Source organism: Rattus norvegicus, chromosome 3 (assembly GCF_036323735.1).
Source record: "Rattus norvegicus strain BN/NHsdMcwi chromosome 3, GRCr8, whole genome shotgun sequence".
In the NCBI taxonomy this organism is placed as follows: Eukaryota; Metazoa; Chordata; class Mammalia; order Rodentia; family Muridae; genus Rattus; species Rattus norvegicus.
This window is the reverse complement of record NC_086021.1, coordinates 36,968,547-36,981,007: the sequence shown is the minus strand read 5'-3', so window position 1 is coordinate 36,981,007 and position 12,461 is coordinate 36,968,547. Positions and strand designations below refer to the sequence as shown.

The following is a 12,461-nucleotide window of genomic DNA, read 5'->3' as shown; positions in this document are numbered from 1 at the left end:
GGGCCAGCCATGGAGCTCACGGAGGATGGGTCCTCGGGGACTCTGTAATCTGTTTTACACAGGGGTGCCGGGTCAGCTTGGCAAAGGCAGTACAGCCCATGTGCAAACAGTTGTATTATGGCTATCCCAGACCAAGTGGTGCAGTGAGCCAGCAGTCAAGCCATGTTTTCTCAAACATTATGCTCCAGGAAATGCAGGCTCATGGAAAGCCAGCAGCTTCTGGACACAGCCTGGGAGCTCGGGCTTGAAAACTGGCCAGAGGCCAGCCTTGGCCTACTTCTGGAACTGCTGTCTTTGGATGAGCTCACTGGTCTTCTTATGGGTAGACAGACCTGAACCACATGAAGACAAGACACCTTATTAGACTCCAGATAAGAGTTAGCAGCCACCAACCTCTTCAGACCCTCCATTTCCTCACCGGTACCGAGGAATGTCAATAGCACTGACTTTAAGGAGCTATTGTAAGGTTATCAGAGAGTGGCATCTGGCAGATAGGGGACTGCAGATGTTTCAGAGGCTGCAAGGAAAACCCAAAGGCCAGAAGGCCAGAAGGAAGCTGCTGGAGCATTTGGGATTCTGGGACCAAACCAGAAACCAAGTGGCAAGTTTCCTGCTCAGCCTGCCTGCTCCTTTGTGGGATCTGAATGCCTCAAGATTTTCTCATAAACAACAGGATGGCAGAACTTAGCCAGATCCAGCCAAGGTCTGCGATATGTCCCTGTGCCATAGAGTTTACCCTGGTCTTTTGTGTTATTGAGAGGATCGGACAGTAGCACATCTGACAGTACACATACATGCACTTGCATTTGATTTGGGGCTCAGAGCTTGTCTGACGTGTGTGCAGGGACACAGCTGGATGTGAGCCCCAGCAATGGCTTAACAGCTTTGGGATATTGAACTGGCTTCTGGCCTCTGCACTCTTCCTCAGGGACCATTCCAAGTGGGTTTTGAAGATCAACTGAGAAACTGTAGTCAACCCAGAGGAAATGATTCATTAGCTCAAAGCACTTGGTTAAAAGGAAGGTAAGGCTAAAATGAGAGGCTAAGGCTTCAGAGTGTGAGGGCTACAGTGTGTTCAAGGGGATTTGAAAACCGAGGGCTGCAGACATCCGTGGGCAGAGGGTGAGGCTGGGTAAGGTATTCTTAAGAGTGGGAAGAACTTGTCAGAAGGGCAGAATCTGGAAGTGCACGTGAGTGAAGGAGTGCTCAGGCCACCTGAGCAGAGTGGGTAGAGAGCCTATTGGTTTTAGCCATAGGCACACAGCAGGGTAGAGCACCTACGGACAGAAGAGGAGTAGGCAGTGCTGCCGCAGCAGCTCTGCAGATGGAGGGAGGCCGGCAGATCCAGTGACATCCAGCAAGCTGGTTGTGCTTTCCTTCTTTCAAGTGGGCAGCCCCGCGATGGTGCTCATGTCTGAACAGAAGGGTCCAGGATGCCAGGGAGAGCCAAAGGTGAGGAGAGGCAGGGTCTGTATGACAGAGGCCTAGAGGAGATGGGAGCTGTCATAGGGAGACACAGCTGCAGGCAGCCTAGAGGTACAGTGTGAAGCCTGAAAGGATGGAGACAAAGGGGGCATTGGGGTGGGAAGCTGACTGTTCAAGCCCAAGAGAGAGTCTCAAGCGCTGACAGCGGCCCAGGTGAGACAGCACACAACACTTAAGTATCTTCCATTCCATTTGCAGCCTGCCAGTGTGAGCATTTGAGGACATGTGGGCAGTCTCTCCATGCACACGGCTGGAAGGATTGAGGGACAAGGGGACTTCCTCAAAGAAGGGGTTAGAGTGAGTGACAAATGGCAAGAACAATTTGACTAAGAGGTGAAAGGACTGGAGGGGACTGAGCAAGAAATAGGAGAGTAGAGACTCAAAAGACTCGAGGTTTTGGGTTCAAGGTGACAACATAGGATTTTTTTTTTTTTTTTGCTGATGAACAACCCTGGACAGTGAGGAAGGAGGTGACAGAAGGGACTGGGGGTGATAGTTACCGCAATCAGAGAGGAAAAGGGATGGGAGGCCATGTTCATTTGCAAAGATGTCATAGATGTTGCTGAAGGAGAAAGGTAAAATTTGGTGAGGAGGAGACAGTTACCCCTTTGTGTATGTGTGTGCATGTGGAGGCGAGAGGTTGCTCTCGGGTGCCATTCTTTGGGTGGAGTGCACCTCTTTCTTTCCCCACCTCTGAGACCAGATCTTTGACTGGCCTCAAACTCACCAAGTAGGTTCACCAGTCCTCCTTTCTCAGCTCTTCACAGCTATTCCTAGCTTTTTATGTGGGTGCTGGGGACTTGGAAGTCAGGTCCTCTTGCCTACACAGCTAACCACCAAGCCATCTCCCCAGCCCACTCTTTTTAAATCTGGGCTTTTCCTTTTCTCTCCCCGTTTGCTTTTTGTTTTGTTTATTTGTGGATGACTAACTGAATAAAGTGTTTTGTATCCACAACCATTCTTTTCTAGTCATCTGTAATACTGCTCTGGCATTTCCCAAGAGAGGTCTTGTACATCCACCCGGCCCCGAGTACTATAACATCAAAACAGTGAGTTACAGCCATGATAGTTTTATGTACTAAGTGACAGTCTGTAGATCATATTTCAGCTCATGGACACATGGTGGTTTTTCCATGTGTGTACGGCCGTTTCAACTTTTCAGAAATTTAGTGTAAGCACTGGATTAACAGGCGGGAGAGGAGGAGGAGGAAGAACACATTCCAGTGTTTACCTGTGATTAAAAAAATTAGAAAGGGGACTTTCTAGAGAAATCCATAGCATCCTTAATCCCAGATGATGTCATGTCCCCTGCAATCTAATGTAAGACACCGGGCATGCCCTGTGAGACCTAGAATGAGACAGTGTGGTTCTGGCCCTGCTCCATGTCAGAGTACACACAATGAGACAGGAACAATAAAAGATGTTCAGTTGAAAGAGCAAGAAAGTGCGGTGTCTTTATGCACAGTTGACATGACTGTCTACAGAAAATTTTAAAAATAAGCCAGGGGTACAAGGCCATTCATTGCACACAAAGGGTTGCTTTTGTTGTGCTAGCAATGAAAGATTGGGATCTGAAGGTTGAAAGCACTGTTCGTAATAGCACCAGGCCCCAAACAGACTTAGGTCCTGTTTATTTTTACAAAATGTGGTTTGTATGTTGAAAGCTACAAAGCACTGATGTAAGTAATCAGAGCGGATGTTAGGAAACAGGGAGGGGCTTCATGTTCATGGATGAAAAGACTCGGTGTCACTGAGATGTCAGTTCCCACTTGACATTTACAGTAATTGCTGCCTGGACAACCCAGCAGACTCATTCCAAAGGCTGTGAGGGAGACCAGACACCTAGAATAACCAGTGTAGTGCTGGGACAACTGAAGAGTTCCGTTTGTCTGTCTGTCTCTATATTTGTGTCTGTTGAAATGAATTTAGATACGGACTTTAAGCTTTTCAAAAAATTCACTCAAAATAGATAAGATATTCAGATGTAAACTTGTAGGAGAAGACATCGGCAAAGAATCTCTGTGCCCTTGGGTTTGATATTGAGCTATTAGAAACCAAAAGACGATCTGTGAGGCAATCAGTAAGCAGGCAGTTTGTTAAGACAAGATTTACCGTTGTGGAGAAGACATGGTTAAAAGAAGTCATGAAGACCAACACAGAGTGGGAGCTGTGTGTACCAAGCACCTGTTTAAAAAAATATGGTTTGAAGATTGAACAGCATCGGTAAGGAGGAGGGGATGCAGGCAGCAGCAAAGAGCATGAGAAGATGTTCAGGCCTTCATTCCCAGGGCACAGACTAGCCATCGCTCCCACTGCGTCTGAACACAGGGAAGCTGCAGAGGACCTGGCATGGCTTTGGAAGGGACAGAGAAGATTAGGGACCTACACACAGTGTGCAGAGGTTCTTAGTCAATTGAACAGAGTTACGTGAAGCCCTGCTCTGTGTAGGATCCAGGCGCGCGCGCGCACACACACACACACACACACTCACACACACACACTCATACACACACACACACACACACATTCTTACACTCACACACACACGGGCTGGAGGGAGCACGAGCGTACCATAGCAGTGTTCATGGCGGGTTGTTAATAGTTGTCAAAGATGAAGGATCTGAGATGTCCTTCCGCAGGGTGTGGACAGACACGTGGAATAATGTTCACGTAAGAAGTAGAATGAGCTGTGGCCTTACATAGACATAGGGGGCTTGCCACTGTATACATAAGGTGAAAGCTAGTGTAGAAGGCCTGTTGCCTTCTATTTTATTTCTTTGACACTCTGGGAAAGGTAAAACGGTAGAGACTAGATCCATAGTTGTCGTCAAATGGTTGGGAAGGAGTGAGGTCTGAGTGGGTAGGCAGTGTTTGCAGCGCCAGGGATTGAATTCAGATTTGTACTTGCCAGGCAAAAGCATTGCCAGTGAGCTGCGCCTTCAGCCCAGACTTGCATGTTTAAGAGGATGGGATAATTCCATATATGGTAATGGTAGATATATGACAGTGTCTTTATGACAACCTACAGAATATTAGAGCACCAAGACCTCAACACACTGGCCCTAGAAATTTCAACTTAAAGATGGAGGGCTCCTAGAATAGATACAAGACAAAAGCGCACACTTACAAAATTGAGGTAACTTCTTTGCGGAGGGCAGAGGTTGCTGGTCCGAGTTAGCTCTGGAGTCGCACGGGACGTGTTCTGAAGCTGGAACTGTGTCGGAGAGTAAACAGTGCCCTTGGGCTGGATGAGACTTCTGAAGTAGTGCTGATGGACGTGTGCTGGCACTGGACAGCTGAGGTGTGGAGGCAGGCCCTGGAAACTGGGTTCTCTCTGTGCTGTGAGACTATAGGCAGACAAGGAAAGAGCAACACTCCATAAGCTAATGGCTTAGAGTCGTGAATAACAGTATGAATTCATGTGAGTTTCAGTTAAAGATGCAGTCAGGCGGTGGTGGTGCCTCTCATCCCTACACTTAGGAGGCAGAGGCCAGCCTGATCTACGGAGTGAGTTCCATGGTAACTAGGGCTATACAGAGAGAAACCCTGCCTCAAACACCCCCATATGTTTACACTGAGAAATATAGCCATGAATGTAGACATGAGTAATACATGTATGCACACAAAAGTTACGGCAACTACCTTCCAGCTCAGTTGTGTAGGGCTCCGCCTCCTTTGGTCTATCCCATGGCAGGCCAGAGGCGGACCTACAGTGCCTGATTCTGCACAGAGTAGGGCTTCACGCAACTCTGCTGAATCGGCTCTTGCCTAAGAACCTCTGCACACTGTGTGTTCCTAATCTGCTCTGTCCCTTCCAGAGCCACACCAGGAAACCGTGAGGTTTGTCATACAAGTCTGTTGAGTTACACATGTAAAGTATCACACTTGTGATTATGTGATATAGGAACTGCACGTGTTAAATATAAGTTTTACAAGCTCCTGTTTGGTGCCCAGAGTAACTATTTTCAGAAACAACTGGTAAACATTTGAATCTGAACTTAATTTTGACAATTCCTTGGAAAAAATGATTCTATGGAAACCTAGGCGTGTCCTGTAGGCAGCCATGGCTAATTACACTGAGGCAGCCTTTCTGTGATTTTCCTGCTTTATGTAAACAGCCAACTGCTGATTCTCAGCATTTCGTGCTTTCTCTTTGTAAAGCAGCAGTAGTTCAGTCAGAAGAAGGTGGGTTCTTGCCTAGCAAGCTTCTTTATTAGTATCAGGCTGTCCTTCACTCTCTTTCCTTGTCAAGTAAGAGCTTCAACATCCCCCCTCCTTTCCCACCATGCACCTGCTGTGTGTACATGCCATTTCACTGCCAAGCTGTCCTGGTCCTCCCAGACTCTATGAGAAGCACTAAGCACTTCCCAGCATTCTTTGGCTGGCTGCTTTCTGTGTTTCCTTGTTGTGCCGTGAGTCAGCCTCATGTTGACAGACAACTTTCTTGTTGCCTCTAACAGACTCAAGACCCAGGATTTTTTGTTATAAGTGAGAGGCCAGCCATGAATGATGATCTACACCAAAGCTACTTCATGGCTGGCCGATGCCACAACCAGAAGACCCATACCCCCAGGCCTGGTGGAATCAGTGACAAACCGTTTTTAGAAAGTGAACTTTGAGCTGGGCAATGGTGGTCACACCTTTAATCCCATTGCTCTTGAGGCAGAGGCAGGTGCATCTCTGAGTTCAAGACCAGCCTGGTCTGCAGAGTGAGCTCCAGGGCAGTCAGGCTACACAGAGGAACCCTGTCTCGAAAAACCAAAACCAAAAGCAAAACAGACAAAAAACCAAAGTGAAGTTTGTTTCAACTATACAAATATCAGTCAATCCACCCTGGCTTGGGCTTGGCTGGGGATGTGGGTTTATGGAAGGTGTGGTAAGTAGACAGTTCCCTTTGTCTGAACATCTGTCTGTCCTTCATCCATTCGTCATTCCATCTTCTCTCCACATCTGGATTCTCCTGAGCAGAGACAAGGCCGTGTCATCTCACTGTTTTCTGAGGTGGCTGCAGAGACACTGACCTGTGTAGTGGGGCCCAGCACTGCTCTGGATGGTAAGGAGAGTGTCTGTCCCCACTGTGTTACACCAGAGGAGGCAGGGCAGGGGGACAGACCTACCTGGGATTAGGTGTCACATGGAGCTGTCTTCTTTGTGCGATTTAAGGCCATGCTCTCAAAACTGCCTGGCCTCATGGAGATCCACTGTGATGGTGGGCAAAGGGTCCTATGAGCAGCCTGGCATTTAACCATCTCTCTCTCTCTCTCTCTCTCTCTCTCTCTCTCTCTCTCTCTCTCTCTCTCTCTCTCTGTGTGTGTGCGCGCGCACGTGTGTGCATGCGTGTGTGTGTGTCTATCTTTAACTCTACAGGTCAGTTTTTGGGTCGTACGAGAAATTCTAACAGCACAGACTTTAAAAATAAGGGCAGAAATCCTGAGCCATTTTGTGAAAATAGCCAAGGTAAGCTGTTTGTTTATTACTCGAAATATATTTCCTTAGAACTTTGGCAGACATTTTGCCTTGAACCTGCTGGTTAGGGCCACTTACCATGGGTGGGAGGCTGTGGCCTGACCTCCCTAGGCAGAGCCAGCTCTGAGATCCACCTGGCTGCTGGTGCCTTGTGTGAGCCTTAGAAACATGCCCCTTCGCATCCCATAATTCTGTGGCCAGTCATTCGCCTTCCTTAGGCACCTGGTCTCTGCTTGTGGTCCAGTGGTTCCCTGGAATTGATCCATTGCCCTTTGGGTTTTTGCCAGTGCTGGGGGCTGGTGTATTGTAGTTAGCCCCAATGCCTTGATCTAGGCATGTCCCGCACAGTCATCTCCACAGCGTCCCCCACACCCATTCTGAGATAAGGCCTGGACCATTTGACCCTGCTTCCGCTGTTCTCATAGGCTCTGTCCATTCTTCAAGTCAGGTCCTCCTTCCCATCCTCTCTTCCCAGCTGCCTGTCAGGCTGTGTTATGCTGTGGCTCTCCTGGACCATTGTCATACTCAGCAACAGTGCCCTGCTCCCACTACCTGGTGCTTCCAAAGTCTCCTTGGCAGCATCGCTCTACCTAGTTCATAGCTTCCTTCAAGTGCACGCATGCTGTCTTTCCACCAGGATCCTAGACCAAAGCTGCCCTGGACTCAGGCCCTTCAGGGCCAAGTTCTGTGGCAGCTGCTGTGATGGAAGTCACTGTACACAAGGTATCATTCCATTTGCACAGTAGGAAGGGGCAGCAAAGAGAGGTGGTGGGTCCATGCTGAGGGCTCCAGCCAACAGAACAGGACTCTATTTGTACCCTCAGCCAAGTTGCTGTGCCCCTATTCCCAGAAGGTTAAGGGTAGCAGTCTGACTGTCAGGGACAGAGGTCACTGTCCTGGGTTCTCTGGAAACACTTGGTGCTGGTTTTGTGTTGCTTGTAGCTGGGTCAGAAGAGGATGTTGCTTCAGTCCTCATGGGGCTTCTGTTTGGAAATGAGCAATGTCTCCACCCAAGGAGCCCCAAATGACCCTCCCTAATCTCTGCTTTTTCTCTTACTGATGATTGTCATGTTGGCTGTGCACCATGTGTGTCCTGGTGCACACCTCCCTCCCAGTCTCTAAAAGAGAAAGGAACAGGTTAGTTAATGCCCTAAAGGCTTTGCCACTCTGGGAAGGGAGTCTGTGGCAGGCACTGCAAGTCAGATGCTCAACTGAAACCTCCCTGGGAGCATCTATTCTTACACACAGGAAACAATCAGAGCGTTCCAAGATGTCTAAGTAAAGCACTGGTTTTGTCTGGTCAGGGCCATGTTTCCAAGTCGGAGCAGAACTGTGGGGCCAGCCCCACAGACTTTTGACTATTTATCTTGCCTGCTGAGCTGGCCTTTGTGCAAGGTCCATGTGCAGAGTGATAGGTAACACTTCATCCACGTGCTCAGAGGACACGTGTGTCAACACAGCCTTTTGAGAACATGTTTAGGAAAGACATGGTAGAGGAAGGGCCACCTGAGGCTGAAAGTACCCAGGACAAGTAGTCAGGCATTGGAGATGAGCCTTCTGGGTAGAGAGGACAGAGTACCATCTCAGGTAGCACGGATACTGCAGTCACTGTGCTCAGTTAACTGAGGTCACTGAAATGCAGAAGGCCTGGGTCACTTGCCGGAGGCCGCACAAGTAGTGCACAAGTAGAGGGATTATATGGTACCATGTTTTCGTCACAGTCAGACAAGTCAGATTGTGGAAATTGGAGACACACCTTCTGAGGAAAGGAGCATATGTTTCCTGTGAGCTGCTACACTGTATTTTCTATGTGAGATATTTTAAGTGTAACTGAATTTCATAAATATGACAACATTTGGCAATACTCAAGCATGTTTTCGTTCTGTTGTCTATGGCAGCAAAATAATGAATTCCATATCTTTTTTCCCTCCAGAAACTTCTAGAACTCAACAACCTTCATTCTCTCATGTCTGTGGTGTCAGCATTACAAAGTGCTCCCATCTTCAGGCTGACAAAAACCTGGGCTGTAAGTTGACCTCCCTCAGTCTATCCCTTTGATTTTGACCGTCCTATTCTTGCTGAATGTCTGCATGGCTTAAACCCCAGGCTTTCTCTCACTTACTTGTGTTTGTGTGCTTTGCTAAGGGCAGGACAGTCACTGGAATTAAAGAGGCATTCTCTGGACATCCCCATAGCATCAGTGATCCCAGCCCCATTTGATTCCAGGGAATGGGGAGGGTGCTGATGTGGCTGGGCTTGGAAGCCCTTGATAGATCTTCCTGGACCTGTCGACATCATCTATACTGGCTGGGCTCAGCATGTGACTTCTGCCCTTGGCCTGGCCAGTTTTTCATCTCTGGCAAGTTTCAAATTGCCCTTGAGAAGGTCTGGGGATTGATGGCTTGCAGCTGCCATGGGTCATTGGCCATGTAGTCAGGGTTCTCTGGAGAAACCTATGACCCTCATATAGGAAAAAATTATTTCTTTCCTTTTTTCTTTTTTTTTTTTCATCCTGAGGCCTTTGGTAATTTCAACTCAGAGGTGGAGTCTGATAGTTATATAATTGAGTCTGTAGGAAAGTTTTTCTGCTGCGAAAATACTTTAAAAATATCTCAGACCTCTTTATCCTCCGTTGCTGGCCCAGGGCCTGATGTGGGGAAGTAATCGCTATTTCCATAGCGCATTAGCTTTTACCTCCTGGCTGCCTGGTCCAGAGTCTCTCACAGGGCACAGCTTGGGCCTTTCAAGACCTGTTTATGTCCCGGGGACTGACAGAACTCTATAGAATTGCTAGACATGTTTCTTCAACTCATTTCCGACTTTCTCTCTTGCCAGCCTTGGGCTGGACTCAGTTTCCTACTTGGCTGGCTCAGGCCTCTGAGATGCACAAGGATAATGCTATAGGCGATCTAAAGGGAGCCTCGCTTCTTCTAGGTACAAGGTGCCGGGCTGTGGTAGACTGAGGTGACAAGTGTCAGCCTGCAGTCTAGAAGCTGGTTTTGGTTCATACGCCATTCAGAGCTGGACCTCCTTCCTCATCTCTGCTCTGGATAGTTGACTTGGCGTAGTGGGTTTTTGTCAGTGCCTTGTGGGGCCCTAGGGGTCCTTAGTTGTCTAAGGGACTCTCTAGAGCTGAAAGAGAGAAGTGAGGGTACCAAGCAGTTGACCCGGTCTCCCCTGGAGCAACCTGTTTGCATCTGGGGTTTCTGGGCGAATCGCAGATGAGCGGTGGTTTTGGAGTCAAAGCAAATGTGGAAGCTACTGTCTCTGCAGTTGCTGCCAGCCTTGTGATTCCAAGGCCGCCTGAGCAGGGAGGCTTTTTTCAGAGTTTTTGGAGATTCTTTTTAAAATAACGTTTCCTTGGTCAAGATGCTCACTGTTTTGGTGCTGCTGGGCATCATACAGGCACCCAGAGGGCTGAGCTTCAACTCCTCGTGTGAGCATAGACCTTACCGTGGCCAAGCTGTGACTTACTGTGGGCCGTGCTGTGACGTGTGGGACCTCCTGGGGGAGCCAAGAGAGTAAAGTGACAGGAGCAGCTGGGCTCTATTCAGGTCATCACAGAAGGTTGATCTACTCAGGGACAAGCAGGACCCTCAGTGAAGCTTCAGTGTACCCAGAGGGTTCTGGCTGCTCTGGGGCTGCAGATAGTGTCAGGTTGGAGTAGCTTTAGGACTGTGTGGCTTGTCAGTTATAGCTCACAGGGCTGGCCCTGCAGTGCCGTTTGTGTCTATGTTGTAATAAAAGTGAACTCCTACAGGTTCTAGAGGAGCCTGAACCAAGCTTTCACGCAGGACTGCTGTCTCTGCCACTTTGGGGCATGTGGCTGACAGACGGCAGGGAACTGTGGTTCTATCTTACCAATAATCAGGAGACCTGGGGGGATGTAGTCATCTTTCTTTTTTTTTTTTTTTTTTTTGGTTCTTTTTTTCGGAGCTGGGGACCGAACCCAGGGCCTTGCGCTTCCTAGGCAAGCGCTCTACCACTGAGCTAAATCCCCAACCCCATCCTTCTTTTTTTAAAAAACCTTCTTACTATGTCCAAGGGCTGCCAGCTGGGCTGCTTCCTTGGCTACAGAAGGCCACTTGCCAAGGCAGAGGGTGGGAGGACACAACATTCTAGGGAAGACAAGTGTCAGGGGAAGGAGGTTGTGCACGCTGTGTGGATTATAGCCTCAGGATTCCAAGTCATTGGGTGAGGGAGTGGTTCATTGTTAGAAAAGCTACTATCTAGCTTTGATTCAGATCTGTTCCCCTGCCACCCAGCTGCCTTGTTAATTCAAATCAGCCTTGGTACAGAGCATTGGTGAATAGTGGGTCCCAAAGCCATCCTCTTCCTCACTCAGCTGTTGTCCCCAGGCCCTGTGGAAAGGATGACCCTCTGTCACTACTTATGGTAGAGCAGCCATGTTCTCTGCCACCCTGTCTGCCTCCTCCTCCATTCTTCTATCTCTAGGACCACCCAGCACACACAGTCTGAACTACGTGTTGTCCTTAATTGTATTCTTTTGCCATTAATGTCTTTTGCCATTAATGTCTGGCGATGAGAATGGCTGTAGACACATTGCTCTTCTTTCTTGTATTCCTTGAGCTGGGACCCCTGAGACTTTATGGGCCCACAGGACAGGCAGCAGCTCAAGTGTCTGGTGCTTTCATAGTACTTGATTTGCCAAAGAAGAAACTGAGTAATGTAGTCAAAGATCTCTAAGTAGGTACCAGCACGAGTGGGACACAGCCTGGTCCTGTTGGACACTATAATCTGGCTGCCCATCATGTGGACCCCCTGTGATGGTGGAAGGCCAGTGCAGATAGGGTTATACCCACCTTAGAAAGTGAGGCTGAGAAATGTGGCTGGCCCACTGCACATGACTGGGCCACTGAGCATGTTTGCCTCTGAGTGTTGTCCTTTGGTGTGCTTTGAGACTCTGGATATCTGGGAGACCTATAAGGAAGGTGGTTGTGTCCAAGCACGGTGGGGGCGGGGGGCTGTTGTCTGACTAAACTCTGGGTGATCTTTAGTACTGGTTAAGTCAGACACTAGCTAGGTCAGGGTAGCCAGTGAGCCTGCCCCTGGCCAGAACTGACTGAAGCTGAGCACAGACCTGCACACAGTAGGATCTGAATACATGGTGACTGGATCCATAACATGGAGTCATGGTCAGCCTGGAAAAAGACAAGCACTGACTTATTTATTCCAGAGGTGGGGCTGCTTTGGAAGACTGCCTCCTCAAAGCCATGAAGCCTAAGCAAGAAACTAGACCAGCCAATCCTGGTTTCCTGAGCATACACCCCCTTGCGGCTCTCATTCATTCTACAGATCAGATACCTATTGAATGTGTGTTCCTTGCCAGGTCCCAGGGCTCAGGCGTTGTGCACGCAGCTTTCCTATAATCTGGGAAAGATGCATACTGCTGTTCTTGGAAGTTAGCATGTGCTTCCCTGGCTGGCACAGTGACCAAGGAATGTTGGTTGAATGTATAAATAATGAGCAAGGAGCAGAGTGACGGGTGA

At 48.6% G+C, this 12,461-nt stretch overlaps 1 protein-coding gene across 20 annotated transcripts in view; it reads left to right on the top strand.

The window, feature by feature from the left end:
• The window catches only part of Ralgps1 (Ral GEF with PH domain and SH3 binding motif 1), a 236,631-nt gene that overhangs the window by 86,652 nt on the left and 137,518 nt on the right, over window positions 1-12,461 (top strand). For 19 of the 20 annotated variants that reach the window (XR_005502087.2, XR_005502084.2, XR_005502083.2 and 16 more), the window contains 2 exon segments: window positions 6,853-6,942; window positions 8,885-8,977. Coding sequence is in view for 16 of the 20 variants with exons in the window: in NM_001427068.1 (NP_001413997.1) it covers window positions 6,853-6,942; window positions 8,885-8,977 (183 nt within the window). In the remaining 4 variants the exon portion in view is untranslated. 20 annotated transcript variants of the gene reach the window in all.